Source organism: Neofelis nebulosa, chromosome 10, assembly GCF_028018385.1.
Source record: "Neofelis nebulosa isolate mNeoNeb1 chromosome 10, mNeoNeb1.pri, whole genome shotgun sequence".
Lineage (NCBI taxonomy): Eukaryota > Metazoa > Chordata > Mammalia > Carnivora > Felidae > Neofelis > Neofelis nebulosa.
The window spans coordinates 14,445,889-14,472,230 of NC_080791.1; the positions used below are offsets into that span (position 1 = coordinate 14,445,889).

A 26,342-nucleotide genomic window follows, 5' to 3' on the forward strand; every position below is an offset into this window, starting at 1 on the left:
TTCTCTCACTTTCTCAAAATAAATAAATAAAATAAATAAATAAAAATAGCTCTTTGAAAAGTGTCACCCCTTTTCTGCCCTCAACGTTCCCCCTTATAAATCTACCCTGTACCGGGAATGGAGATTGAGAGACAGGCTTGCATTTCAAAGTCCTCATCACAGACTCAAAAGATACATACCACAGGCAAATCTCCATCATCTTCCTCTTCCTCCTTTTCCGGTTTAGTGGTGGAAATAGATGTCCAGCTCACATCATCATCCACGATCCGCATTCTAAATGTTAAAAAAAAAAAATCAAAAAAGAAGAATCAATCTTGGATAACAGCCTACAAACACTACCGATTGTAGCATAGAGCTCAAAATCCTACAAGATTCTGCAAGGTCCAGTCTTTGCCTATACGGCCCACTTCATCTGGTACCCCTGCCTCCACAAGTTCACTACCTCACTTTTGGTGCCTGGAATGAACCAAATTCCTTACCACATCAGTTTTCACATAAGCAGTTCCTTCCCTCTGTCTGACCTACTCTTCTCGTTCTTTACTGGAAAACTCTTACTCATTCTTAAGATCCTAGCATACATTTAACTTCCCGGAGCATGTCTTCCTTAACTTCTCCCCTTATTTCCCTCAACTAAGAACCCGTGTTACACATCCTTGGAATACTTTCACTGCATTAATGCAAACAAAATAAATCAATTCGTTGTGTAATTAGACGTTTAAAGCCTGTATCCCCATTAAACAATAAGGTCCACCAGAATGGGGACTAGGCCTTCTCATTCACAGGGATATCCTCAACGCTCTGAAGTAACTGGCATAGGAAGTGCGTACTGAATAAACGTCAGTCACACAAACCATGGATGAGTCCAAATAAATAACAATGACTGCCATAATGTGAACAGTTCTGTTTGAAAAGCCAGTATCACTTTATACATCTCTAAATCTTGTTTAATGTTAATTTATTTTTGAGAGAGAGAGAGAGACAGAGTGCCAGCAGAGGAAGGGCAGAGAAAGAGAGACACAAAGAAGCTGAAACAGGCTCCAGGCTCTGAGGTGTCAGCACAGAGCCCGAGACAGGGGTCGAACTCACGACTGTGAGGTCATGACCTGAGCCACAATCAGACGCTTGACACATCCAGGCACCTCTACTTTATACACCTCTAATCATAACCATAAAATGCTATCATTATTACTCTCTTTTATTTATCATGGGGTAGCACAGCGGGGGAGGGGCAGAGAGAGGAAGACAGAGGATCTGAAGTGGGCTCTGTGCGGACAGGCTGACAACGGCGAGCCTGATGTGGAGCTCAAACCCGCGAACCATGAGATCACGACCTGAGCTGAAGTCGGAGGCTCAATCGGCTGAGCCACCCAGACGCTCCAGTTATTACTCTATTTTAAAGATGAGGAAACAGGCTTAGAGAGAAGACGTGTCCCGCCCACAGCCACACGGCTCACAAAGTGGCACAGCTCGGACTCAAAACTGTGGTGTTACTCCAAAGCCCAAGCTAGTTTCGCTACGTGGCACTGTCTCCAAAGAATCCACCCAAGTCAGGAGGGCAGGAAGGCAGAGAGCGAGAGTAGGCAAGAATCAGATCAGGAAAGGAAATGGATTTGTTCTTTGGAACTGGGCATATTGGTTCCCTAGGGCTGCCTCACAAAGTACCACAAGGTGGGTGGCTCAAAACAACAGAAACTATTCCCTCACCGTTCTGGAGGCTTGAAGTCTAAAGCCAAGGCGTCTGCAAGGTAATGCCCACTGGGAAGGCTCTAAGGGAGGACATTTCCTTGACGTCGGATAGCCCCAGGCATACTCTAGCTAGGGGCAGCCTACACCCAGTCCAACCTCAGCCTCCATCTTCACAAGGCTGTGTTCTCCCTATGCCTCCCCCCACGCCCGAGTTTCCCTCCTCTTAAAGGGACACAGTCATACTGGATTTAGCACCCGTCGTAATCCACTAGGAGCACATCTTAACCAATTACATCTGTAAAGGCACTATTTCCAAAGAATATCACATTCCGAGGCTCTGAGGGGACGTGAACGGGGGAAGGGCACTATTCAACCCAGCACCGCGGGCTACAAAGTTTTCTCATTTGAAAAATGGGGATATTAAGAATACCAACTTCGTGGTAGTATCATAAAGCTTAAATAAATTCATCTACGTCTAAAGTACTTAGAACAGCATCTGGTGCATGACAAGAACTGTTAATAGCAACACTGTGAAGACCATCAGGAAGTAAGCATAGGTCTCTCACTCAGAACCGGAGTCCCTGGGATTGCTGAACCCCACAGACAGGTTCTGGGCCCTAAATACCCAAACACGGAGGCTTTGGATGAGCTCCACCATTATTCTCAAGGCAAGATACTCATTCTCTACTGGAGTGGACGGAACGCTACGAGAGCGGGAAAAGAGGAAAGTTACAGCCGGGCTGGAGACGTCGAAGATACCGCCCAGGGGCGCGAGGGGGGCGCGGGGCGCCAGAGCGGGGCTGCGGGCTCCGGCCGGACGAGCCCTGCGAGGAGCGGGGCGGGCGGCCCGGAGAGGGGGAAGCGCCGGCCGAGGGCGGAGTTGGGGAGAGGGGCGGCGAGTCGCCTCAGGCCCCGCCCCGCCAGAGCCAACTCACCCCTTGCCGCCGGCCCCGCCAGGCTTCGGCCGCTTTCTGCGACGCCGGCGACCCGACTCAGGGGCCCCATCGACGCCGGCACCCGCCCCAGACAAATAACGCTTCAGGTACTCGGCCTTGGAGACCGGCGGAGCTGCCGCCATGGCAGCGGCGGGGGCGGAGAGACGGCTCGACGCTGGGGACAAAATTCTTGAACGCAAGCCGCACGGAGAGGCCTTGAGGAGGCGGGGCCGGGACCGGAAGTGGTGAGGAGCTGTGAGAACGGCCTGGGATGACACGAGAGCGCGTCCGCGGGGTGACGAGGGGCGCAGCCACGTCCGGCGTCCCTCCGCCAACGCAACGATGGTTTTGCGTGCGTCTATCCATCTGCTCTTTCAACAGGTGGTCCACCAGCACGAGGCCACCACCACGACCCGAACAAGATCTCTGCCCAAGGCAACTTCAGAAGCACCAGTGTCAAGGACAGGGGCCCTGGAGGGGCAGAGTATGGAGCCGGGGCTCCGTTGACCTCCTAGCTGTAGGACCTTGGGCAAGTCATTTAACAAAATGGGGAGAATGGCACCTAACTGCATGGTTGGGAGGAACGAGATACTATTACTGCGTGAAGTGCTTAGAAAAGTGTCTAGCGCACAGTACACATTACCAGTTATTTGTATTAGCATAGGTTTAGGTGGGAGGGGTTTAGCTCTAATAGGTTTAGCTCTAATAGGCTTCTAAGAACGATTCAAGAGAGGAAGTCAGGAATTTCAAACCCAGTGTAATTACTATGAAAAAACATGGTTTCCAACCCGTGAACTTCCCCGTGTTTGGTATCATAGGTGGCCCCTAACTGTCGCTTGCCTAGAATCTTTCCAATGAAAAGGACTTGTTTCTACTTTCAGCATAGCAAACCAGGGAAGCTAGAGAGGTTGAATTCTAATTCTCAAGTATGTTTCACAAATGAGAAAACAGAAGCCTGGTGAGGTTAAGGAAGTTGCCCTAACTTCACACAGCCAAAACATGACCCTTGGGAAGAGAGGCTAGGAAAGTGAGGTGCAAGAGGTAAATCCAAAGTTTTTGAAATAAAATATTAGCTCGTGTATTTTCCTTATGATAAATTTTTGTCAGTCTGTGACAGTATATCAGTCAAGAAGGCTTGTTATACTTTGTAAGTACTCAGAATTCAGGCTACATGTTCCAAAAATACTTACATGTATTAAAATAGGTGCATGCATGAACTTTTAGCCACTGGCTTATCCCGAGAGGTCCAGTTCAGGCCCAGGAAGGAAGGCAGACTATGTCTCTGAGGGCTTGTGGGAGGGGGATACTGGACAGATATAGGGCTTCATTAGCTGGAGGGCCCCATGGGTCCCCCTCCAGACACAGCCCTGTGCTGGCTTCTAGTCCACTTCGGTGGATCTAACTGAACAGCAGAGCCCTGCCTCTGCCCTGCTGTCAGCAGGCATCTGAATGCTTCCTCCTCCTGCTCCAACAAGCATTACCAGTATCACCCTCTCCACCCCATCAACCCATCTCCTGCCCATGTCTCCAGTTCTAGCACTCCCTTCCTACTCACTTTGGCCTGCCAAGTCCCAAGCTCAGACCCCAACCCTATCGACCCCAAAGGGCAGTTGAGCAGGATTAAATTTATGCCCAGTGGCACTGTGTGAGCTCTGCCCTCTAGTTTATTAGCTGCATCTGGTAAAGCAAATGCAGGAATTATGGACTTGACCTCAAAAGTCCACTTTAAGCCCCATGGCTGGAGGGCTTTATTTTGTTCAGTTCTGTGGTATGCCTGGCCCAAAGGAAGCACTCAAACATCTACTGAAGGAATGAATGAAATGTCAGCTCCAATCCCCAAATTGGCTACCCTGGGGAAAAATTTTCCTCAGGAAATTGAATTCTACCAGCATAGTATCAAACAAGGACAGAGTGAATTCAGAGGCCAATCCTGCTGGAAAGCCATCATTTTAATGAGAACTTCTCCTGTGCTGACTCCCTCCCCTCAGAAGACTCTTTTCCTGCTGAAAGCCAGTATTTTCTATTCCCCAACCAACTCCCAAACTCCAGATATTGCTGTCTTCCATCTGCAGAGTTCCAACCCTAGCAAGAGCATTATGTGGAGGGAGGGTAAAGACTCGACAGGAAAAAAAGCGATGATGACGTGCCCCATGGTTCATTTCTGGGTTTCTTCCCAGGCCAATTCAAAACCTCCAAAATACGGTCCAACAGGCTTGCACTTCTGTGACAAACTGTTCACCCACATCTCTGACTCAGACCAGGTGTCCTCCCCCCAACATGGGCAAGGCCTGGTGGGGAGGACACCCCCAGCCTTTCCCAATACTAATAAACAGCCCCTTGGTCTGGGCAGCACTGGAGGTGGGCTCGGGAACCATCCACTACTACCGCTGTGGGGCCAGGCCTGTCTCATAGCCCTCTGTCTTCATGTCATTGAGCCCTAGCTCCTCGTTTTGGTCAAACGTGCGCTTATAATGCTCCACCTTCATCTCAGGATCATCTTCAGGTGCATACACATTCTGCAAGGTCAAGGACAGACAATCAGTGCCTGTGCCACCCAGCTATCTGCCCCCTCACCCCACCAGGTGGCTTCCAACTCCCGCCTTCCCAAAAACTTAATGAGTGTTTTTATTCTAAAGGCCTCCAATTCCCCATAGCTAGTCTCAACTAGCGAGCAGCAACAGAACCCAACAGAGTCCCAAGAATGGGACCCTCCAGCCCTAGGCAGAATTAGGTAACAGTCTGTCTAAAAAACTTTCTATCTGCACCTTCTTATGAAGAGTATAGCAACAGTCTTAACCATAGAGAGAACTTAAACAGTTCTGCCTGACCAACAAAAACTGCTCAATAAATGTTAAAGTTATTATAAATCACCAGAATATCTCTCCAGTCGGTTTAAAGCCTCTCCGGTGTCCTATTTCAGCCTCTGGAGAAGGCACCATTGCTCCTCACTCCACAATTAGATTTGTGCAAAATCTAATTCCATTAGATTAGCAGCAAAATGACAACTCCATTGCTAGGGACAAGAGCTAAACTAGAGAAAGAAGGAGCCTAGGAGCAGCTTCCCCCCCCCCCCCCGCCCTTGACACACACTTACAGTCTCTCCTGCCTGCCCCCACTTCCTTAGGTCTCAAATTCTAAGAGGTCTCAAATTCTAATATATAAGAGGTTCCTTGATAAAAAGCAGTTCATTTAGAATCACGTCTCCAGCTTCTGGAGAAATAATACATATTCAAGGAAGGTCAGAAAATAGTTCTCTGTTAACTATCAGGGAAGGTCGACCGTACCTGCAAGTAGCTGTTTCCTGCTGGATCATTCATAATAAAGTGGGCCTTCACGTTACCCTCAAGGATCTAAACGAAAGAGAATACAGCACATAAACTTTACATCCCTTCTAGTAAGAAGGGGCTGGTCTACCAGACAAGAACTAACCCAATTTACTGGGTTTGGCAGAATCCCCACAAGTTTTAGAAATGCTGAAATGAGGTACCTCTCAAAGTGGAGCAGAGAAGACCCAAAATAAAGGCTGTATGAAAGTTACTTAAGAAGCAATGTGACATCCTGGATCTCATCTCCCATTCCACATAGGTCCCTTCTCCCTCCACCCCATCAGAAAACTGCAGGATTCACACTATGGCCTAGGGGGCGCCAGCCTAGTTGAAGGATGGAGGGGCAGGAAGCAAGACCGGGAGGTTAAGAACGTGCTGTTATTAGAAACAGACGTACATACCCAGCCCTCTTCCCACACTCAGCTCTCAGAACACTGCCAGCCAAGTTGTCCTCCTCAGGCCAGGAAATGGAATACCCACTGATGGGGTGAGAAGCCCAAGAGGGAAAACCTCATGACACTGGCACTGGGGTTTTATAGCTCAACAAAGGGCTAAGCTAACTCCCCCTACAAGGAGCCCGATGTGAGTGAGATTCACCTCCACGCTGGTGTTTCAGCCCTCTGCTTTTAAGTTGACAAGGACTATCAGCTACCCGAGCAAAGCCCCAACCTTTGAAAGACAGAAAGTTAAATGGAAAAAAAAAAAAAAACTTAAAAGGAAATGGAAACTATGCAAGGAAAATAAAACATCAAAAAAATACAAACCAACATCAACATTCTCATGAGAAAAAAAAACACTACATCCTTAAAACAACAGGATGCTACTTGGAAAAGGGAGGAGGGAGAGTATTCCAAAACCCGAAAAAAAAAACAAAAAACAACTCTTGGAAAAGTAGTATAAATGAAAAACATGAAAAACCCAACTGCAGCTACTAAAGCGCTCCAACGAAACAAGGGAGAAAACCAAGAAAGAAGAGGACACGGCCTATCGGAAACCAGGAGAATCCCCAACAAGTTGGTTAGATGTTTAGAAGGTGGCAGGACAGGGTATGCGGCCTCTTGCCCACTGGCACCCCAGGACCACACGCACCGAAGGGCCAGAATCAACTCACCTGGTCTAACTTCTGGCTGAACTCCCGCAGTTTCTCCATCTGGTCAGGATTGGAACTGTCACCCAGTGTGAAGGGGTTCTTGGTCACCTGCAATAATCGGCATCCAAACTGCTAGAATACCAGGTTTGACCATTAAGCTCGTGGGGAATGGCAGGACGGGGCCCAGTCGGGGAAGCCTACGTTTCCACACCACCATCCTGACCTAGGCGGCCACTGCTAAGAATACAGAGATTAACCTGCCAAGATGACAACTGGCAATATGAAGCACAAACTATAAAATGTCCTGACGGCACAAACTCTCGTTCCAGTTTGAAAAAGAAATGCAAAGTATAATTTATAAAAACAAAATGCCTGATGACTGAGAATCAGGTAAGTGAAATGACTCAAGAGAATAAATATATGGGATAAATCAACACACATGCCTATACATGTTGGGGAGTTTCAGGTTCTGGAAGGACCCTCCTCCCCGCATTTTACAGTGAAATGAGTGACTTACCCAAAACTACAAAATACCTACATTGTTCCAGAGGTAAGCCTGAGAGTTTCCATTCAGAATTTCCCGTCAACTTATTTTCACAACCCAAACTAATATTTAAGTCTCTCAAAATCAGCTTTAAGGCAAAGACACCCCCAATTAAGAGCTCCAAAAACCAGGGCATGTGAAGCCTTCTAGCCCCCTCCTCACAGCCACACTGCTGAAGCGGCCTTGCGCTATACTCAGGCAACTCACCAGTTCCCGGATGTCTTTCAGTAGCCCCTCCAGTGTGGTGAACTTGCCCCCGAGGACGGCCATTCCCAGTTCAAATTCCAGCTCTGGGATTTCCACACTACACGTCTCAGACTGGGAGATGAGAGTCAAATTAGGCTTGAGAACAGAAGCCTCTTAGAAAAAGCTAACCAGAGTCCTCCTGCCAAATTAATACTGCCAGTGACAGTCTGGGGAAAAACCTGCTCCGTTCTCTCCGACTCTCCAGTTAAAGCCAGGCTCATGCCTCTCCGTGTAAACCACAGAAATGGAACCACCCTAATAAAGCGACATTCTGAGTCATGGCTCCAAGTTGCCAAGTATCCTGTCATTAAAGACCAGAGACAAGAGCCCTTACAGACACTGGAGGCATAAAGCTGCCAAGTCATCAGAGAGAGTTTATGGGTCACCTTCTGAATCTGTACTTCCTAGCATGGATTAACTCTACTCAGGGATCCTGAAACCCAGGGAAGTTAGGTGGTACCACACGATCCCAGGATGTAATTTTAAAAAGACAATTTCCCCTAGATAGACACAGCTATGCGAGGCAGACAGACACTTTTCCAAGCAGGATGTTACCTTGAGCACGTCTCTGGTCAAATCTGAGGGATGTGTGATGTGGAAGGTGATCCTGGTGCCCAAGGGTTCTACTGCACCTCCAGATTTCACCTGCACAGACAACAGCGGTCAGGAACAGCAGCAGAGAAGATGGGATCCTCCCCTGGGGCCTGGGAGACCTCAGAAGGGCGGGGGGGGGGGGGGGGGGGGCGGTTAGACCTCCAATCAGGCCCACTAACAGCTACCAAGGACAGGGCCTTGTAAACTAGCAGGGGTGGCAGTCACCCAAACTGAAGCCACCAAGAGCCGGCCAGGAGCCTGCCAAAACTTACCCCAAATTGCCACCAAACTCTAAATTTGCCTTTGAAAAAAAACTGACTCTTCAGGTTGAAAGGGACTTTCAACTGCATGTAACATGTGGATGCACCTTACAATATTCTGGGTTCAGAATTTAAATAGCTTTAAAAACAGTAAGAATTTAACCAGCTTATGCTTAGGTACACTCAGGGAAAGGTAATGTACAACCCTCCAAAGCAGGCAATTCTGTTTTCAGAAAGAGCTAGAAAGTTTTTTATTATTGAGTCAAAATCTGTTTCCCTGCACTTCCAATCCTTTAAGAGGTGGGTCAAAAAAAGGGTCTCTCAAAAAAAAAAAAAAAAAGAGCAAGCACACCTCTGTCTTCCATATAACCAATCTTTAATGTCTTAAATGAGTTACAGTATCTCTAACTTTTTTTCTTAATTCCCAGTTCCTTCAAGGACTCCTCACCCTGCCTTAAATCCAAGAGAAAGACCTAACTTCCTCCCACTTCATCCCAAAGCAGATTCAGGACAGATCAAAGTTAAACAGGGGTTACCTCATTGGTCCGATGGCCACAGCTGTCACAATTGGTAGCCATGATGATAACCTCCTTAAAGTGGGGGATTTCTGGAAGATGGGAGTTAAGGAAGTCTGCTTCCAGGATAGCAAGAGCACCTTCTGGGGAAGAACAAATCCAAACCTTCAACACAGTTGCTAGTCCTAGGACTGTAGGAAATAGGTCACAAGCAGTAGCTTAACTCAGACAGTTCTACAGAAGAAGGCAACATTGCAACCCACGGCAATCCTTGTTCACAGATAATTGAAGACAGGACTCAGGTCAAACACAGGACCCTAAAAACCATGGCCTCATGCTCTCTTTGAACCCAAAAGCCACGGTGCACAGTCTCATCAAAGGCAACACCTTCCTCATCGCTTGGAATAAAACACATGCTTTCCCTGAAGGGAGGACTCCTCCCCAGCCTGCATATGCTCTTGGTGCCCGAGTCACAGGAGGAGCAGCCCAACTGCCTGACAAAAGATACGAACTAGTTTCATGTTGGTCTGAGCTGGAGCATTGCATTCTGGACAGTTTGTGTTGAACTGCAGCACCTGGAACACAACATGGGGACGGAGGGTGAGCCCAGCTCCGGCTAAAACCACGCAGTAGGTGAACAAGCACGCAGTCACCGCCTGCGTTGGTGGTGAGGGACTGAGCAGCACCAGTCTCCGCCCACAGCTGTGCTCCCTCCTCCGCAGCAGCCCATGGCACTCACTTCGTTTCTGAGATCTTCCTCTTCTGGCTTCTCCTCTGGTGCCTCAGCCTAGCGTAGCAGAGATACAAATCACACGCTGGCACATACACCCCAGCTTCCCAACACCCTGCCTCGGAGTGAGAGAAAATATTCTGGCCTGTGTATGTCGGCTGGCCATATGCGTTTAACAGAGAAACCAGGAAGCAAAGCCCCAGTCCACGGAAGAACAGAGCTTAAGATAGGATCACAGTCACCAGAAACCTCTGTTGTACAGTTTATCCTAAGTCTTTTTAAAAAAAAATTTTTTTTTTGTATTTATTTATTTTTGAGAGACAGAGAGAGATAAGAACACAAGTGGGGAAGGGCAGGGAGAGAGGGAGACATAGAGTCCAAAGCAGGCTCCAGGCTCTGAGCTGTCAGCACAGAGCCTGATGCGGGGCTCGAACTCATGAATTTGGAGATCATGACCTGAGCCGAAGTCGGACGCTTAACCGACTGAGCCACCCAAGCACCCCTAGTTTATCCTAAGTCTTGACATGAGCTAAGAGACACACAGACATGCGGAGATAGGGTACGCAGGGCAGCAATGACAAAGGAAGATTCCACTGATTCCAAGCAATCCCGAGAGGAAGATAATGCCAGAGCATTCTGCCGGCTTCTTCCTTCTACTTACCTGGAGCCCCAGCATCTCTTCCTGTTGTACAGTCCGGTTATAGTGTGTGATCACCAGGGCATGATCTTTCTGGGGAGCATGTGGGTTTTCCACAAAGCTGTTTCCTGAGGGATCATCAATGATCTGATGGAGGGAGTCATTGCAACAAGAAATTACACATGCTCTTCCACCTACCATCAGACCTTTCCGGCACCAGTGGAAAAATCCCAGTCTTAAGGGTCTCTCGTCCCCTAAATTTAGGGAACCCAGAGTTCCTCAGTACTCACCAGAGTGAAAGGAGAGGCCACTCGCTTTAGCTCTTTCAGTCTGACAATGAACTCATCAATTCTTTCAGCTACGGCTTCTTCGTTTGCCTGACATGAACAGATGGTAAAAAGCATTGGCCCTGCTGACAGACCCCACTCCCTGTCAATCCCACACCACCTCCATCAGGAAGTCACCACCTGTCTTAACAGAGAGACTCAGACTTCACAAGAAGATACAGCATGTAAGTTTGGTTGTGCCAAACAAGATCCAATTTCTCGCTCATTCAACCATGTATAGAGCCCAGGCTCTCACGCCAGTTTAGAAATACAACAGTAAATAAACCAGAGTCCTCTCACGGGGCTCCTCAGCCAGTTAGGAAGACACATGACTAAATATGCAATTATATTACTTCCTTTACAATAAATATAAGGTACGGTGGAACGCTCAGGAAGTAGAGATGAACCCAAGGGGATTAGGAAAGGCTCTTCAGAGGTAGTATCATCCTACCTGTCTGAGATGAGGTCTGAATCTACACTGGGAAAAGGGAAGTAGAAAAGATAGTAGATGCAAAATAGACAACATCCCGGCAGCTACAGCATCACCATGTGCTTCCCCCAAAAGTTCTCCAACATTTAATCAGAGACAGTTCAGCTACATGGGAAGCTGAACACTCTGTTTGGATACATAAATATACGTATACACACATATATATATACATATACACGTACATACATATATATATATATATATATACGTACATACATACGTATGTATATATGTATATATATGTATATATGTCGTTATTGCTTGAGTTGCTGCAATCAGAAAGCCCCAGCTTACCCTTCGTGTGGGCTGATCCTGCTCCAAGCCAGAGATAGCACGGCTGATCAACCCTTCAACGGTGGTCAGGGCTAGTAAATAAGAAAAAAAGACAAGAGAGTCTTGACTATGCTATCAAATGCCTGTATGACTCTGAGCAATTCACTTGAACTCTCTGGGCTTTGATTTCAACTGTAAGATGAGGAGGCCTGGAACAAGGTTCTATTCATGTGTAACAACAGTGACGCTAACATTCTGTAATATGCACATTACAGTCTATCACACTCTACTGTCTCAAGCTGTTTTATCTTAGCTTTCAGTTTATGTTGAACCAACGAAGACCACAGCAATACCACACCCAAACCCATATACTAGCCACCAGGCCCAGCACTAGGGTTCTTGCAAGAAAGCAAGATTGTAGTTAGGCATGAACAATGAACAGTCCAACCACCCTGATCTTATACCTACTTCCCTTCTGAGTGAAGGCAGGAATTTCAAAATCCAGCTCCGGGATGCTTGTGGTGGCAGAGTCCGTTTTCACCACTTCTCTGTTCATGTCCTGGGCAGAAAAATTTTCAGTCCAGAGAGGTCAACAGTACAGCTTCTCGGGAAATACCCAGCAGTTTCTTCCTCTGTCCATAGCAGGGGTCCGGACGACTCCCACCAAATAGGCCATGCATGAGCCCAGCTGCCCAAATGCTGAGAATACTATTCATAACAACTACTACTCACTTCATTCCCTCTGACAAAATAAAATGACAAAGCACTTTCACAAGCCTTATCTGAACATCTGACAGCACCAACATCATTTTACAAAGGAGGAAACTCAGGCTTGGGCACCTAGAGGTATTCATTCGCGGCCGCGCCGACTAGACCAGAGCTGTGACTCCAGTCCCCAAGCCCTCTCTTGGACACTAGGCTACCTGCTCTAGGCTCCTCTCACCTCCTGGGTCCTGACGGTCAAAGCGTAGCGCACTCCCTGATCCTGGATCCTGCCTGCCGAGTGGATCTCCGTGTTGTTCCAGCCACAGTGCTCACAGGAAAAGGAGCTCACGATTATTTCTCTGAAGAAGGGGACCTTGGTGAGCAGGAGGCGCGTCGTGCCCTGAGAAAGCAGAAAGCAGCTAGAAAGAACCAACGAAGCTCCAGTTCCCCGTCTAGCGACCCGCGGGCGTGCCTCGCCTCCGGGTCTCCAACTGGGCCTACCTGGGTCGCCGACCCCACCGCCCTTCCCCGCTTCAGCTCAACCTCCCGCCGCCCGGGGCCGCGCCCCCGCCTCACGTTGCGGTAACAGTTCATGCACAGCGACTCGATCTCAGTGGGCTGCTGCTCCTCATCCTCGGCGCTGATGGGCCGGAACAAGTGCTCGGGGGCTGGAGCCTGGGCCGGGGCCGGTGAGGGGGCTGCAGTAGCCGCCGCGGCCCCAAGCTCGACAGCCCCGCTAGCCGCCATCGCCACCACGCGCAGCTCACGCCCCCACTTCCGCCTTCCGCTCTTTTCGTGGCCCCACCCCCTCCCGTCACTTCCGCTAGCTGTCGCCCCGTCTTTTCTTAAAGAGGCCGCAGATTTGGGACCCTAGGGAACAGTGTCTGGCAAGGTTTCCTCACTGCTGGGATTCTATGGTCCAGACTTCCAAAGCCAGCCGGATTCAGGCTTTGCCTCCACCTCAGTTCAGGCGTTGCTTCCCCGCAGGACGTCCTCTCAGACCCAGGGCACTGTTTGGCTCCTTCGCAATAGCTCCATCCTACAGGGTTCTAACTATTGTCCGTAAATACAAGAGCCTTGATGGCAAGAGGCTTGGCTTGTCCCTCCGTACCCACAAGGAGGTGCGGTCCAACCTGGGCTCTGGCTCCACTCCATTGTTGGGCCAGACATTTGCTTTGGCTATAGATCCCCCTCCCTCAGTCCCTCAATCCCTCTCTCCCTTTCTGTTCTCACTCCCGATTTCTGTCCTTATAAACACCTGCCCAAATTCCAACCTCAAACACACAGCCCTCATTTTTACTCCCGCCCCCTCATCCCCAACACATCAAACCCCGGCTGACTCACCCCTCCTAGTTTCCTAATTAACAACAAAAACAACTCTTTTTTTGGTAAACTTTCCTTTCTGGTATCTCCTCTCCCTGGGCACCTCTCCTCCAGTTCTGTTGCTAAATCTAGGGTGTCAGGGAAGAGGTCCAGCCTGTGGGTATGATTAGGCCAAATTCATATGGGGTACTGAGAACCCTGTGCCAGGCAGGCTGCATGGGGAGGAAAAGGTGTTGGACAGGACATTTCCAAAGGAGCCAGACGGGGAGTATTTACCCTTTCCTCTTCCCCCCACTTCACCCATCCCTAATTTCAAGTTCCCAGAAGGATCTACGAGGACATTTGTTGTCCCTGAGTGAGTGTGTACATGGGGAACGGGGGCTTAAGATTTGGAAGTCCCAAGAAAAGGGTCCATCATAAAAAAGCCATTCAAATCTGGAACAGCAGAAGCAAGGGAGACAGGCCATCTCAGGAGCCTGCAATTCATGCACACTATCCTGTGATAAGGTTGGCGAACAATGCAGGTGCAGAGGAAGGGTCTGTAACCCAGGCCGACACCCAGGCATGACAGACAGCAGTCATCTAAGGCAGGGCCTAGCTAAAGCCAGAACCCTCCGACAGACCTGGACTGGGAGGGGGTCCATGAGACAGAGCATTGAGGGACTGGAATGAGTGATGGGTGCGAGGCCACTGCTTTCAGACACAGCCCAAATAAGAGTCACACCAGACAAATATGCATCCACCATACACCTCTATTTCATTTGAATCAGAAGTCTAGGCTTCAGCCTGGGAGTCAGAAGTGAGGGGCCCCAGATGGAGAGGACACAGAGTAGGCTTCCCTGTGGGTTAAAGAAGCCCACAGAGTCTGGAGGGTTTGGTCAGCTGTTTCCATGTAGAGCTATATAAGGAAATACAGGCTCTGCTCCCTCTCATCACAGCCCCCAGCACCTGTACCCACCGGCACCAGAGCCAGCAGGGGTATAGACACACCTTCATATGCTCTTACATATTTTCCTCCCTTTTCCCTTTCCATTCCCCAACAGAAGCTGTCATGGCAGCCCTGGCGAGAAAAGAGCTCCTCTCTGTACACCAACTGTAGCGGCGGCCACCAGGCGGCCAGAAGTGATCGGAGTCAAGTCCCAGGAAGAAGAGGCACAGGCTTCCGGCACCATGGCAACAGGCTTGCACAAAATTACCTGCACACAGAATGCCTCTCTCCCTCCCCACTCCCACCATCCTGGAATGGAGCAACTTATGAGGATTCCCAAATGAACACGGGAAGCTGGGTTTGCAAAGCCTGGTGAGTATAATGCATCCGGATGGGGGAATCGCCAAGAGGCTGAATATTCCAGGAACAACAGTCCCTTTGGTGGCCACGCCTATCCTGTGCAGGGCCCTCCACCCTCTGCCCAACAGGCCACTGTCAAGGACTGAGCCACACCTGGTGGGGGCTCAGATCCTGAGCTCTGACAAGAAGCCTGGAAGTGGGCCTGGACAAGTAGACAATCAGGGCTCCTCTTGATGGCCGAGACCATGGTCGTGAAGGCTGTAGTTGATGTCTTCCCACAGGTCTTCGAGACGGGCCTGCAGCTTGCTCAGGGCCTTGCCACTGTCCGCTTGGAGAAACTCTGGGGCGAAGGCACTGTGACTTGGAGGGGGCGGCGCCAGCTGCAGCTGGACCTCCTCGGTCTCCCGGTCAATGGCACGGGTGAAGGCGGCGATCTGCAGGAAGGTGTCATGGCGAAAGGCCTGGAGTCGCTGACGCACCTCCTGGGACAGCACCTGGGGGTCCCGGCTGGTCCCTTCAACCGCGCCATCAGCGCGGGCGCCGGCAAAGGCGCTGAGCTCTTCCCGCAGCTGGTCCAGGTTCTGCTGGATGCGCGCGTGCAGCGCCTTGGCCTTGAGCGTGAGTTTGCGCGACAGCGTCTGCACGCAGCGGCTGAGGCGCGCGGGACTGGCGACGGCGTGCGGGGCCACGCTGCGGTGCAGCTCCTGCACGTGGCGCCCGATGCCGCTCACCAGGCGCTGGGCGTAGGGGTGGAAGAGCGCCTGGACGCGGCCCGTGTGGTGCGCCACGAGGTTCTGCAGCTCCCGCAGCAGGCCCCGCGCCTCGTCCACGCCGCCCAGCAGCTGGGCCTTGGTGCCCTCTCCGACCACGCGCAACTGTTCCTGCAGCTCCTGTACGCGCAGCGCCACCTGCTCCATCAGCTCCGCGGTGTAGGGCTTCAGCTGCCGCCGCAAGCCCTCCAGGTTCCAGCCCACTTGCTCGTGCGCCTCTGCCATGTAGGGCTCCAGGCGCGCCCTCACCTCCACCAGCTCCTCCTGCAGCTGCCGCCGCATGTCCGCCGGGTCCTGGGGGAGCGCAGGAGGCTCCCTCGCCTGCCCACTGAGAGGGCCCAGCTTTTCCAGGAGCTTGTCTATATTGCTGAGGTCTTGCTCAAGGCTGTCTTTCAGGCTCCTGGGGAAGGGGACAGACACGCAAGTCGTCAGACTTCTAGCCCCATCAAGGCCTTTACTGCGGACACATCACTCACTGATCATCTGCGGAAACCGAGGATGCAGGGCCGTGGCTCTAGTCCTACCTGCGGGCCAACCACACAACCCCTCGCACGGAAGTACGAACACACACGGCGCGTGCACATCCAGACCAAAACTGCGCCCGGAAACACAGAGGCACCCGGACTCTCGCGTATTCCTTTCATTCTGGGAACACGTGGGGGGGGGGGGGGGTATTTGCAGCTCCCGGGTCCCACCCCTCAGCGGACAGGGGCAGCAGCCATCAGTGAGAGCAAGGCGGACGTGGGGGCGCTGCTGCTGGCAGAGGGGGCTGCACAACCCAGGAAGTCTGGACGGGATAAAACTAGCACAATTCGGTTCCTCTGGGCCAGTGAGGACTAAGGAGGTTGAGGAATCAGAGGCGGCACACCACAGCTCAGCTGTTTCCTCCCTGCACCCACACCCCTTGTCCTACTAGCCACTCACGTGGGTTCCCATGCCAGCGTCTGCCGCTGGACCTGCTCGGCCTTGCCTTTGTCCCCGCTGCTCTGGCTGAAGTAGTCCCAGAAGCCTTTCTGTGTCTGGGCACTTGCAAGCGCTGTGGACAGGGATGTGGTAGTTAGGGGCTGTGTTTCCTTCCCCAGGGTGGATGGGGGACCATCAGTCCAGTCTCCACCCACCGCTCCGCGTCGAAGTCGGGCCGAGACCCACCTGGGAGCAGAGCCAAAGCCCAGGTCAGAAGTGCAGTCATGCTGGCCATTATCTACTCAGAAGGAGGATGAAACGAGGCCTGGTTAGGATGAAGTAAGCCAAGGAAGGGACATCTCCCAGATTTGCACCAGAGACCCTGCTCCAGGGGCAACCTGCCCCATCTGTTAACCATTCCCTGGGGTGTGTGGAGCACAAGGCTGTTGGGGCTGACGAGGGCTGATCTAGGTGAGCATGGCTGGGAGAGGAAAGGGGGGTTCGGGGAGGAGGACTTCTTTATCACCTGGGCCACACAGCATGGAGTGTGGAGCTCTAACTGCTTTGTAAAGCCCCACCCCCACCCCCCAAGCCCCCAGGAGCAGCCCCTTCAGCCGCTTCTGCCACCGCCCACCCCCTTGCTCACCCACCTTCCTGCCTCCCACCGTAGGGTACACCTTATGGAGTACCCCACGGGGGAAAAAGCAATCCTGCCAGAGTGCTCCGAGAGGATGCCCTTGGTCCTTACTTTCTGCCCCCAGCTCTCTGCTGAGACCCCTGCAGTCCCCTCCCTTGGGACTCTGACCCACATCCCTCCACCCAGCCTCTGCTCACCTGCTCGGTTCTGGGCACAGAGAGCAGACATTCAGCTTTATACTCCAGGGGCCTGGGCCTCTGGCAACAGTTGCCCTGAGTAAATACCACGTGGAGGTTCAAAGAAGGATGACCTCAGCTGCCTCCCAGCACTCACCTCCTGCCCTTCCCTGGCACCCAGAGGGTTAATGAGTGCCCTGGTATCAGGGGGGCTCTCCAGGAGAAGAGTGAGGAGTGAGGCCGAACTCCTCACCCAGTTCCCCCCAAGCCCTGTGACCTTCAACCGTCCCACTGACCAGCCAGCTGGCCCACCAACAGAGAAGAGCCTCTCTGCTAAGGGCCCTGCTCTTACTCAATTGCCCGAGGCCCTGTGCCCCAGCTAGACGGGGACGACGTCCAGGGGCCCGGCAGAGCCTGAGCAGCTCTGGCCGGCTCCATCACTGGCTACTCAGGCAGCCTGGCGAGAGCCAGATTTATAGAGTTAAGGACACTCCCATCCTCCATGAAATAATCCTGGAACTGCTGGGAAGTCAGATGTGACAGGGGGAAGATGAGATGGTCAGAGGCACCTGGGTCCAAAGAATTAGAGCAAGAGGAGGATTCTTCCCACAGGAATACTCCACCCACAGGGCTTCGGAGGAGGGGAAGCCAGAGAGCCCAGACCTTTGTCTGACGTCACTCCCACTCCATAGACTTAGCCACACATTCCTGAACTCCTGATTTTTTTATCCTAAATGTACCTTGAATCAGTTCCCTCTCCTCCATTTCTACTACCAGTCACATCACAGCGCCTCTTGCCTCTCACCTCGATCACATCCATAGCCTCAGACAAGTCTCCCTGCCGAAGTCCTGCCTACTCAGTGTATTCTCTGCTGTGGCTCATCCCAACCCAGTCTGGTCTCATCTCCTACCACACAACACCCTTGGCATTCTCCAAGCACACGGTCTCTTTCAGGACCCTCAGCCTTCATACATGCTGTTCCCTCAGTTTGAAATTTCCTATCCCTTGGTGAACTTATGTTCTCTCTCTCTCTCTCTCTCTCTCTCTTTTTTTTTTCCAGACTTAGTTTGTATGAGTTAGGATTAGTTAGAATTACAATCCCACTTTTGGGTATACACCCAAAAGAGTTGCAAGCGGGAATTAGAGCAGATATCTGTATGCCCATGTTCATAGCAGCATTATTCACAACAGTCAAAGGGTGGAAACAGCCCCAACTGTCCATTGGCAGATCAGTGGATATGCAAAACGTGGCATAGATACACAATGGAGCATTATGTAGCCTTAAAAGGGAAGGAAATTCTGATATATGTTATAACATGGATGAATCTTGATGACATTACGCTAAGTGTAATAAACGAGACACAAAAGGACAAATCTTGTATGCGTCCACTTAAATGGAGTACTTAAAATAGGCAGAGGCCGAAAGTAGATTAGAGGTGACCAGGGGCTGGGAGAGGGAGGACAAAGAGATAAATTGTTTAATGGCATAGAGCTTCTGTTTGGGAAGATGCCAAAGTTACTGGTGGTCGTTGCACAACAATGTGAATGTACTTAATACCATTGAATAGTTGTGCACTTAAAAATGATAACTTTCAGGGTGGCTGGGTGGCTCAGTCGGTTAAGCATCCGACTCTTGCTTTTGGCTCAGTTCATGAGCTCACGGCCATGGGATGGAGCCCTGTGTAGGGTTCTGTGCTGAGCGTGGAGCCTGCTTAGGATTCTCTCTCCCTCTCTCTGCCCTTCCCCATTCTCAAATATAAATGAACATTTTTTTAATGATGATTTTCATGTTATGCATATCCTCCCATATATTTTTTGAAAAAGCATTTTCGTACTCTATTGGTTTTCGGAGAGGCTATGATATAAAACATAGCTGCACTATAGTTTCTGTTTGCAAGTTAGTATCATCACCACCCCTTCCAAGGTCTTGTCCGTAACGCAGAAGAGACACCTGGAACCATATTTCCCAGAATCCCCTTTCTCCCATAGGCCTAGGTTAGAGTCAGTGTGAGAGGCAAGAGGAGAGACTGTTACTCTTCACTGGTAGTTGCCGGAAGATGCATAGGCAGACAGACGGGTCTTAGCTTCGGGATGACCTTGTTAAGAAGCACACCCATTGGTTTCACAGACTAACACAATTAGGTGAGCTTCTCATTTGTAGCTACTAACAGGTGAACTTTTTTGAGCGTCTCTCCTTCAAGCACAAGCTGAGACGGTCACTCCTCCAGCACTTCCAACAGCTTTATCAACCTTTAATTCTCTGTATGAAAGCCTTTCATACTTGAAATACATAGAGTGGCTTCTGTTTTTTTCTGACTGAATCTACATTAATACAATAGGTGGATACAAGACACACTCGTGCTTCCCTATTTGCTACCATCATATGGTTTTAGTTTCTGTAACATTTGGGTTGGTTGGCGGTCTTTGCACATGTGTATGTGTTACAAGCTTTGTGTGTGGAACCATTTGAAATAATGGTAGACAGCAAACATCTCCTAAGAATAAAGACAATTCTTTTTTTTTTTAAAGAAGTTATCCTTATTTTTAAAATTTTTTAATGTTTATTTATTTTTGAGAGAGAGTGACAGAACGTGAGCAGGGGAGGGCAGAGAGAGAGGGAAACACAGAATCCAAAGCAGGTTCCAGGCTCTGAGCTGTCAGCACCGAGCCCAACGTGGGGCTCGAACTCATGAACCACCGCGAGATCACGACCTGAGCCGAAGTCAGAGGCTTAACTGACTGAACCACCCAGGCGCCCCAAGAATAAAGACAATTTTACATAAATACTATTATCACACCATGACAATTAACATTCTTTAGTGTCACCTAACATATACTGAATATTCAAATTTTCCCAATTCTCCCAAAATGCCATTTGTATCTATTTTTTCCTTCTTTATTTTTCTTTTTAAATTCAGGATCCAGCACATCATATCAGATTGTCATGCCCCTATGGTCTTTTTTCATTTAGAACAGTACTCCCTAACCCTTGACATTCACTTCTTTCAAAGAGTCCAGGGGAGATGTCTTATTAAATGTTCTGGATTTGACTGACTGTTTCCTTATCATTACATTCAGGTTAAACATTTTTTGTTTTGCATCTTTGGATGTGAAAACAAGTTTCCTACAAGCCCTTTCTTATGGAAGAAATCAGCTACTACATGTAGATGGGATGATATAATCTTTTTTTAAAAATTACGGTTTTTGCCAATCTCAGATAATTGATTCAAGCAAGGATCATCAATGACTGGTAAAACCATAAGGCGAAAAATTATTGGGCAAAGGGATGCTCACATGCCTTCAAAGTATCACCCCACAGATGGATGACTCACCAATTACTAAGATGTGCTTTTACAATGAAGAAATCTGGTGGATCATTTTAACCAAGTGATCAAACTTGGCATCACCAAATAGTGGGAAAACCTAACGTTTTATACCCCCAGATGTGGTGAAATGAGAAGGGCCCAGCTATGAAATATTTTAAACCAGATAATTTCCACATGAACTTGTTTGCATTTCCTTTTTCTTCATGTTTCTTTGTTGCTTAGTATCGATGTTCTCAGCTGAATTTTTAGAAGAGAATTACCCATTTGGGTTTTTTTTTAATCCAGGAATTGCCAACATAATCTGGGTATCAAGTAAAAATAATTTTAAAATGTGTATTTGTAAATATTAAAAGGTACCTTATTCTTTAATGTTCTGTATTAGCAGTTTTGCTATGAACACATGAAATACACAAGCATATGGATTTCAAATAAAATCTCAACATGCACCAAATGAGAAGATTTCTTGGGCAGTCTTCCTCATGTGACCTGTCATTTAAAGGGACATTAGTGACTCCTTACTCTAAATACAGAATTTCCAGACTTATGGAGTTACCTCTTAATAAACGCATCCCAAACTGAAAATGGTTGTGGTAAGTCAAACTTGCTGCAAACTGTCCTCCTTCAGTCTTGTCTTCCAATAACTCAGGTGTAAACTGAGGTAAAGCAGTTGTTACTCAGTGTGACCGCAGTTCCCAGGTTCCGTCTCAGAACACACCAGGGACGGGGGTAAAACAGAGTAAGCATTCATGATGGATCCATTTTATGTGGTTTATAGTGCTCTCACCAGGCCTAAATGGAAGTCTGTTTAAAAAACAATAGCAAATATATACCTCACATGCACTAAAAAAAAAACCCCAAAAGGTATTTAACATGGCATTGAAATAGCCAAGCATGTTTAGTAGTGACCTGTGCAATCTTTTTTTTCTTTGTCTTGAAAGATGTATTTGCATTATTTGTCAAAAAGAAAAGTAATTAAATGGGCCATCTAGAAGTGGAAAAATATAGTCATTAAAATGAAAAGAAAATCATGTGTCTACAGTTGGAGAAAGAATGAGTAAACTAGAAGGCTGACGTGAGAAAAATCACCCAGAAAAAACCATAAAGAGAAGGAAAATATGAAATGGAAGGTAAGAGACATGGAAGACAGAATGAGAAGGTCCAATACATGCCTACCAGGATTTCTGCAATGACAATAGAGAGACTTTGGTAGAGGCAATATTCCAAAAAAGACAGCTGAGAAATTTTCAAAATTGAAGAAAGATATGACCTGAATTCTCAGCTGCAGGAAGCATCCTTGAGTCTTGAGTAGGATAAATGAAAACAAAATCCAGACCAAAGCACATTGTCATGAGTGTGAAGAACATCAAAGACCAAGTAGCTTAAAATCAACCAAAGAGAAAGGACTACAAATGAAAATGGCCAAACCGACAGCTGATCTGTGAGTAATACATCTTCAAAAAAACCAAAGGTAAATTAATGGCCAACCAAGAATTATACTCAAGTGAACTATTATTATTTAAATGTAACAAGTTAACTTCCGAGAAGAGCCTAGAGCATTGATCACTCACAAATCCTCACTAAAAATGAAAGAAAACTCAGAGAGGAGTGGGGGTACAAATAGAAACAGAGGAAGGAACGAAATTATTAAATGTTTAGGTAAATTGAAAATGTGTTCATGATTTTAAATGACTTTCTATAAATGTGTGTTATCTATTTAAACATACATACACTTAAAATTACTTCTTTGCAACTAAAATTTGGTCCAGTATTGGCAACTTCATATAGTCCAAACTAACATAAAATACCTTTAAATGTAGTTTAGTCTTATTCCCTGCTGTGTTTCCGGTGCTTAGAACATCGCTTGTCACATGGCAGGGGGCCTCAATAAATATGTATTGCTGAAGGGATTACTTTGGAGGAAGTGATATAAACAATGAGGATCTCAAATATCAGACCAAAGTAGCCTAGAAAATCGGAAAGCAGAGATCAAAGTTAAAGCATTCTACAGTCTTTGCATTATTCAGCAAGAAGATAGGGATATTGATTATCTTTTAGACTTTGTTAGGTCAAGCAAGAATATTAAAATTTTAAGGATAACCCATTAAAAGAATACAAAGGATGTATAGCTTTCAAACTAGTATATGGGAATGAGACTAAAGAACATCAGATTGACTTTTAGTAAAGGATGGTGGATTGATTGCATGCATTAGCCTGCCGTCTTTTCTTGAAATCCCAATAAAGCCGCATTGTAGGGCACTTTAAAAAATGCATAAATTCACAAAGAGAATAGGAGACAGGATATTTTGGAAGTTGGAAAGATTCCATGTGCTCAAATGGGCATCTTTTTAGATACACCTAAAAAGATGAGTTTTACAGCAGCATTGGAGAAACCCAAGAAACCCCCTGATTTGTACCACTGAATGCCCCAAAAGTTCAGACATAAGAGGTGATAGGTCTTTCTAGAAACATGGATGACAATGGAGCTAAAGATATGGCAAGTGGCTGCAAGTCTGTCTGAAAAGCAGATGTCCTCCCCAACTTCACTCAGCTGGATTACTGACCTTCCCCCAAAGCAGCAGGAAACCAGATGTTTATTCCCAGAGAGGGTAAGAGGGGTCTCTGGCCTGGAGAAAACAAGGTTATTGGGGCCAGCATTCTTATACCCCAAAAAAAGAGGATTTAAGTAAAACTTTATATACTAAATTATGAAATGCCTCCCTTCACATCACCTTTCTCTTTGGCCAAAATGTTGGTCAGTTAGACCTTACCCTCCAGGAAGGAGACTAGAACATTCTCCTGAGAAATATGACTACACCAAGAAAATAGGCAAAAAGAAACACTTTGGGGGGTTCTTTGTGGTTCAAGATGGTCCATCCTAATGTGACTCATGGATGCACGGATTCATATCACCTTCATTTTTTTTCTTCTATTTTACTATGAAAATTTTCAACCATACAGAAGAGTTGAAAGTACAGTGACCATCCTTAAACTCACCACCTAGGTGAGTTTATTAATTGTATATTAATAATATAGTAATTAATATTTTGCTATGTTTGCTTCCTCTCTCCATATATATGTATTTCATATGTATGCTTGATTTCTGCTCCCTAGCCTGCTTCCCTATATTCCAAATTTACACAACTGGGTAAGAATCTGGGGGTAAATTACTGAAACGTATAGAAAATCAAATAAACCACAACAAAAGACAATTATTAACTGCAAGTAGAAAAAAAGTACTGGAAAAATTACCATTATAAACCACATATGAACAGCATATACATAATCATGATAATATAAATACTGGCTATGATATTGTAGTTTGAATAAGACCTATGATATAATAGAGGCAACTGGGTTGATCAGTGGGTTAAGTATCTGACTCTTGATCTCAGCTCAGGTTTTGATCTCAGCTCAGGTCTTGATCTCAGGGTCGTGAGTTTAAGTCCTGCCCAGTGTGGAACCTACTTAAAAAAAAAAAAAAAGACCTATGATATAATAAATTGGAAGGCAGGGACAGGAAGTGGTGTGTGTGTGTGTGTGTTGTTTGTAAGGTGTGTATATGTGAAAGAGAACCCCATTTTCTTTGGCCATAGTGGACAATCATAAGCCTAAAGATAAGATACACCTAAAACTGGAAAATCAGAGAGTAATAACATAGAATTTGCTAAGATCCCAAAGAGGTTTTTGCAGAGTGGAAAACGGGGATGAGCTTCAGGATTTTTTACTTTTTTATCCCAACTTGGAGAACTGTTTGATTCTTTAAACTGTGTAGTTTGATAAAATAAAAACTAAATTTAAAAGTGCATACGATTATTTTTTAAAGGAACGTAACAAAACCAGTAGAAGTACGAGCAGAAAGATAAAAGGTGCAAAAAAAAAAAAACCCATGGTAAATAGAAGATACAAAATAATATGATAGAAACAAATCAGTAATCACAATAGAAGGGGATAGATTAAACCAGTCCATAGAGTATCAGCTCTGGAACTACATTTGTGGGTAACAATGCTGATATGGATTAGCTCTGTGACCTTAGGCAAATTACTTAACTTCTCTGTGCTTCAGTTTCCTTATTAGCAAACTGGGAATAATTATAGTACTTCCCACATAGGTTCTGTGAGAAATAAGCACTTTAATATATTAACAAATGAAATAAAAATACTGAGAGCAAAGCTTGGCACATAGTAGGTGCTGCATAAGAGTTTACTCTTGTTATTGGTAACAATTAGATTTATAAAAATTAGATGTTAAAAAATTCCAGTCATTTACTACTTAAAGGGGCATAATGAAACTATAACATCAAAGAAAAGCTAAAAATATGGCAGAGGAGAGGGACTTTAAAAAGACATACGAGACAATGGGGCGCCTGGGTTGTTCAGTCAGTTGAGCATCCTGCTTCGGCTCAGGTCCTGATCTCGCAGTTCGTAGGTTCGAGCCCCACGTCGGGTTCTGTGCCTGAAGCCTGCTTCAGATTCTGTCTCCCTCTGTCTCTGCCCCTCTCCGCTCATGCTCTGTCTCTGTTGCTCAACAATAAATAAATGTTAAAAAAAATTTTTTTAAAGACATACCAGACAAAAACAATGAAAAGAATGAATATATAACAATATAATATCAGAACATGTAAGCTTGGGGGCAAAGAGGATTAACAGAAAGAAAAAATGTATCAAGGATAAAACATTTACCAGGACCATAAAACTTAACATCATACCCTCAAAAAACATAAACCAGGGGTGCCTGGGTGGCTGAGTCGGTTAAGCGGCCAACTTCAGCTCAGGTCATGATCTCGCAGTCTGTGAGTTCGAGCCCCGCGTCGGACTCTGTGCTGACAGCTCAGAGCCTGGAGCCTGTTTCGGATTCTGTGTCTCCCTCTCTCTGACCCTCCCCTGTTCATGCTCTATCTCTCTCTGTCTCAAAAATAAAATAAACGTTAAAAAAATTAAAAACAAAAAAACAAAAAAAACATAAACCAAAACACTGCTGAGGCTCAAAGAGAACTCAACACATTTGCTGAGAGATTTTAGTACCATTTTCTCAAAATGGATAGAATCACAGAAAAATAAGAAATGTGAAAAACAGGCAACAAACTTGATGTGGATTCCCTGTACCTCAGGAAATACAGAATCCTTACCATAACTGCATACACACTAGGCCTCAAGGGAAATCCAAGTATTGTTTTTAATAGGAAAATAATAATAATAATATAATAAATAATAATAATATAATAATACAAAATAAATTTTAAAAAAATTTTTAAAGGAAAGAAAACCTAAATGTCCATCAGTAGACAGATGGATAAATTCTGGTATAGTCACAGAATGGAGTACTATATTCGCTGGTAACAATGAATACATTATATAGAGAGAGACAGGGATATATCCCCAAAACAATGTAAAGTGAAAGAAAGCTAATTGCAAGACGATACAAACAATTTTATATTGTTTACATAAATTCTTATGTGAACATGTGAAACATGTGAAACATGCATGTGAAATAGCACTGCTCATGATTTGTACACATTTATACACACTTAGGTTTGAAAGAATAAAACCGTGGATGGAAGGGA

The 26,342-nt window shown here is 47.0% G+C and overlaps 3 protein-coding genes across 7 annotated transcripts in view; all 3 read right to left on the reverse strand.

Annotated features, from left to right (window-relative positions):
- Positions 1–3,682, reverse strand: part of BUD13 (BUD13 homolog) — a 60,782-nt gene extending 57,100 nt beyond the window's left edge. Inside the window, exons 1-2 of one of the 2 annotated variants that reach the window (XM_058686798.1) lie at positions 2,622–3,682; positions 180–273 (exon numbers count right to left, since the gene is read on the reverse strand). In XM_058686798.1, the coding sequence (XP_058542781.1) occupies positions 180–273; positions 2,622–2,764 (237 nt within the window). In that variant the 5' untranslated portion in view covers positions 2,765–3,682. The remainder of the gene's footprint in view (positions 1–179; positions 274–2,621) is intronic. The other variant, XM_058686797.1, reaches the window with a different exon arrangement.
- Positions 3,683–4,549: 867 nt separating this feature from the next.
- On the reverse strand, positions 4,550–13,157 carry ZPR1 (ZPR1 zinc finger). Of its 2 annotated transcripts, XM_058686799.1 has the most exons (14): positions 12,934–13,156; positions 12,596–12,757; positions 12,121–12,211; positions 11,674–11,744; positions 10,854–10,940; positions 10,588–10,710; positions 9,936–9,983; positions 9,705–9,771; positions 9,218–9,288; positions 8,383–8,472; positions 7,789–7,899; positions 7,059–7,145; positions 5,906–5,971; positions 4,550–5,137 (listed from the first exon to the last, which is right to left on the reverse strand). In XM_058686799.1, exons 1-14 carry the CDS (start codon positions 13,102–13,104, stop codon positions 5,003–5,005), a joined length of 1,380 nt encoding a protein of 459 aa, XP_058542782.1. In that variant the 5' UTR covers positions 13,105–13,156; the 3' UTR covers positions 4,550–5,002. The 2 variants fall into 2 exon arrangements, with proteins under 2 accessions (XP_058542782.1, XP_058542783.1); XM_058686800.1 differs by lacking the exon at positions 7,789–7,899 and having other exon boundaries at positions 12,934–13,157.
- A 1,257-nt stretch (positions 13,158–14,414) lies between these two features.
- On the reverse strand, positions 14,415–21,460 carry APOA5 (apolipoprotein A5). Of its 3 annotated transcripts, none has more exons than XM_058686801.1 (4): positions 17,476–17,513; positions 16,888–16,939; positions 16,663–16,774; positions 14,415–16,138 (listed from the first exon to the last, which is right to left on the reverse strand). In XM_058686801.1, the coding sequence occupies exons 2-4, from the start codon at positions 16,934–16,936 to the stop codon at positions 15,187–15,189; spliced, it is 1,113 nt and encodes a 370-aa protein (XP_058542784.1). In that variant the 5' UTR covers positions 16,937–16,939; positions 17,476–17,513; the 3' UTR covers positions 14,415–15,186. The 3 variants fall into 3 exon arrangements, with proteins under 3 accessions (XP_058542784.1, XP_058542786.1, XP_058542787.1); XM_058686803.1 differs by lacking the exon at positions 17,476–17,513 and adding an exon at positions 17,292–17,341; XM_058686804.1 differs by lacking the exons at positions 16,888–16,939; positions 17,476–17,513 and adding an exon at positions 21,335–21,460.
- Between the last annotated feature and the right edge of the window lie 4,882 nt (positions 21,461–26,342).

Excerpts from the sequence above, each read along its gene's own strand:
- ZPR1 (XM_058686799.1), bottom strand. The coding sequence starts at position 13,104 with ATGGCGGCTAGCGGGGCTGTCGAGCTTGGGGCCGCGGCGGCTACTGCA. Across the intron at positions 10,941-11,673 it reads AGGATCAGCCCACACGAAGG|GCAAACGAAGAAGCCGTAGC; the intron begins GTAAGCTGGGGC and ends TGTTCATGTCAG. Across the intron at positions 9,772-9,935 it reads AGGAAGATCTCAGAAACGAA|GTGCTGCAGTTCAACACAAA; the intron begins GTGAGTGCCATG and ends GTTGTGTTCCAG.
- APOA5 (XM_058686801.1), bottom strand. The coding sequence starts at position 16,936 with ATGGCCAGCATGACTGCACTTCTGACCTGGGCTTTGGCTCTGCTCCCA. Across the intron at positions 16,775-16,887 it reads GGCTTTGGCTCTGCTCCCAG|CGCTTGCAAGTGCCCAGACA; the intron begins GTGGGTCTCGGC and ends CCCTGTCCACAG. Across the intron at positions 16,139-16,662 it reads ACGCTGGCATGGGAACCCAC|GAGCCTGAAAGACAGCCTTG; the intron begins GTGAGTGGCTAG and ends CCCCTTCCCCAG.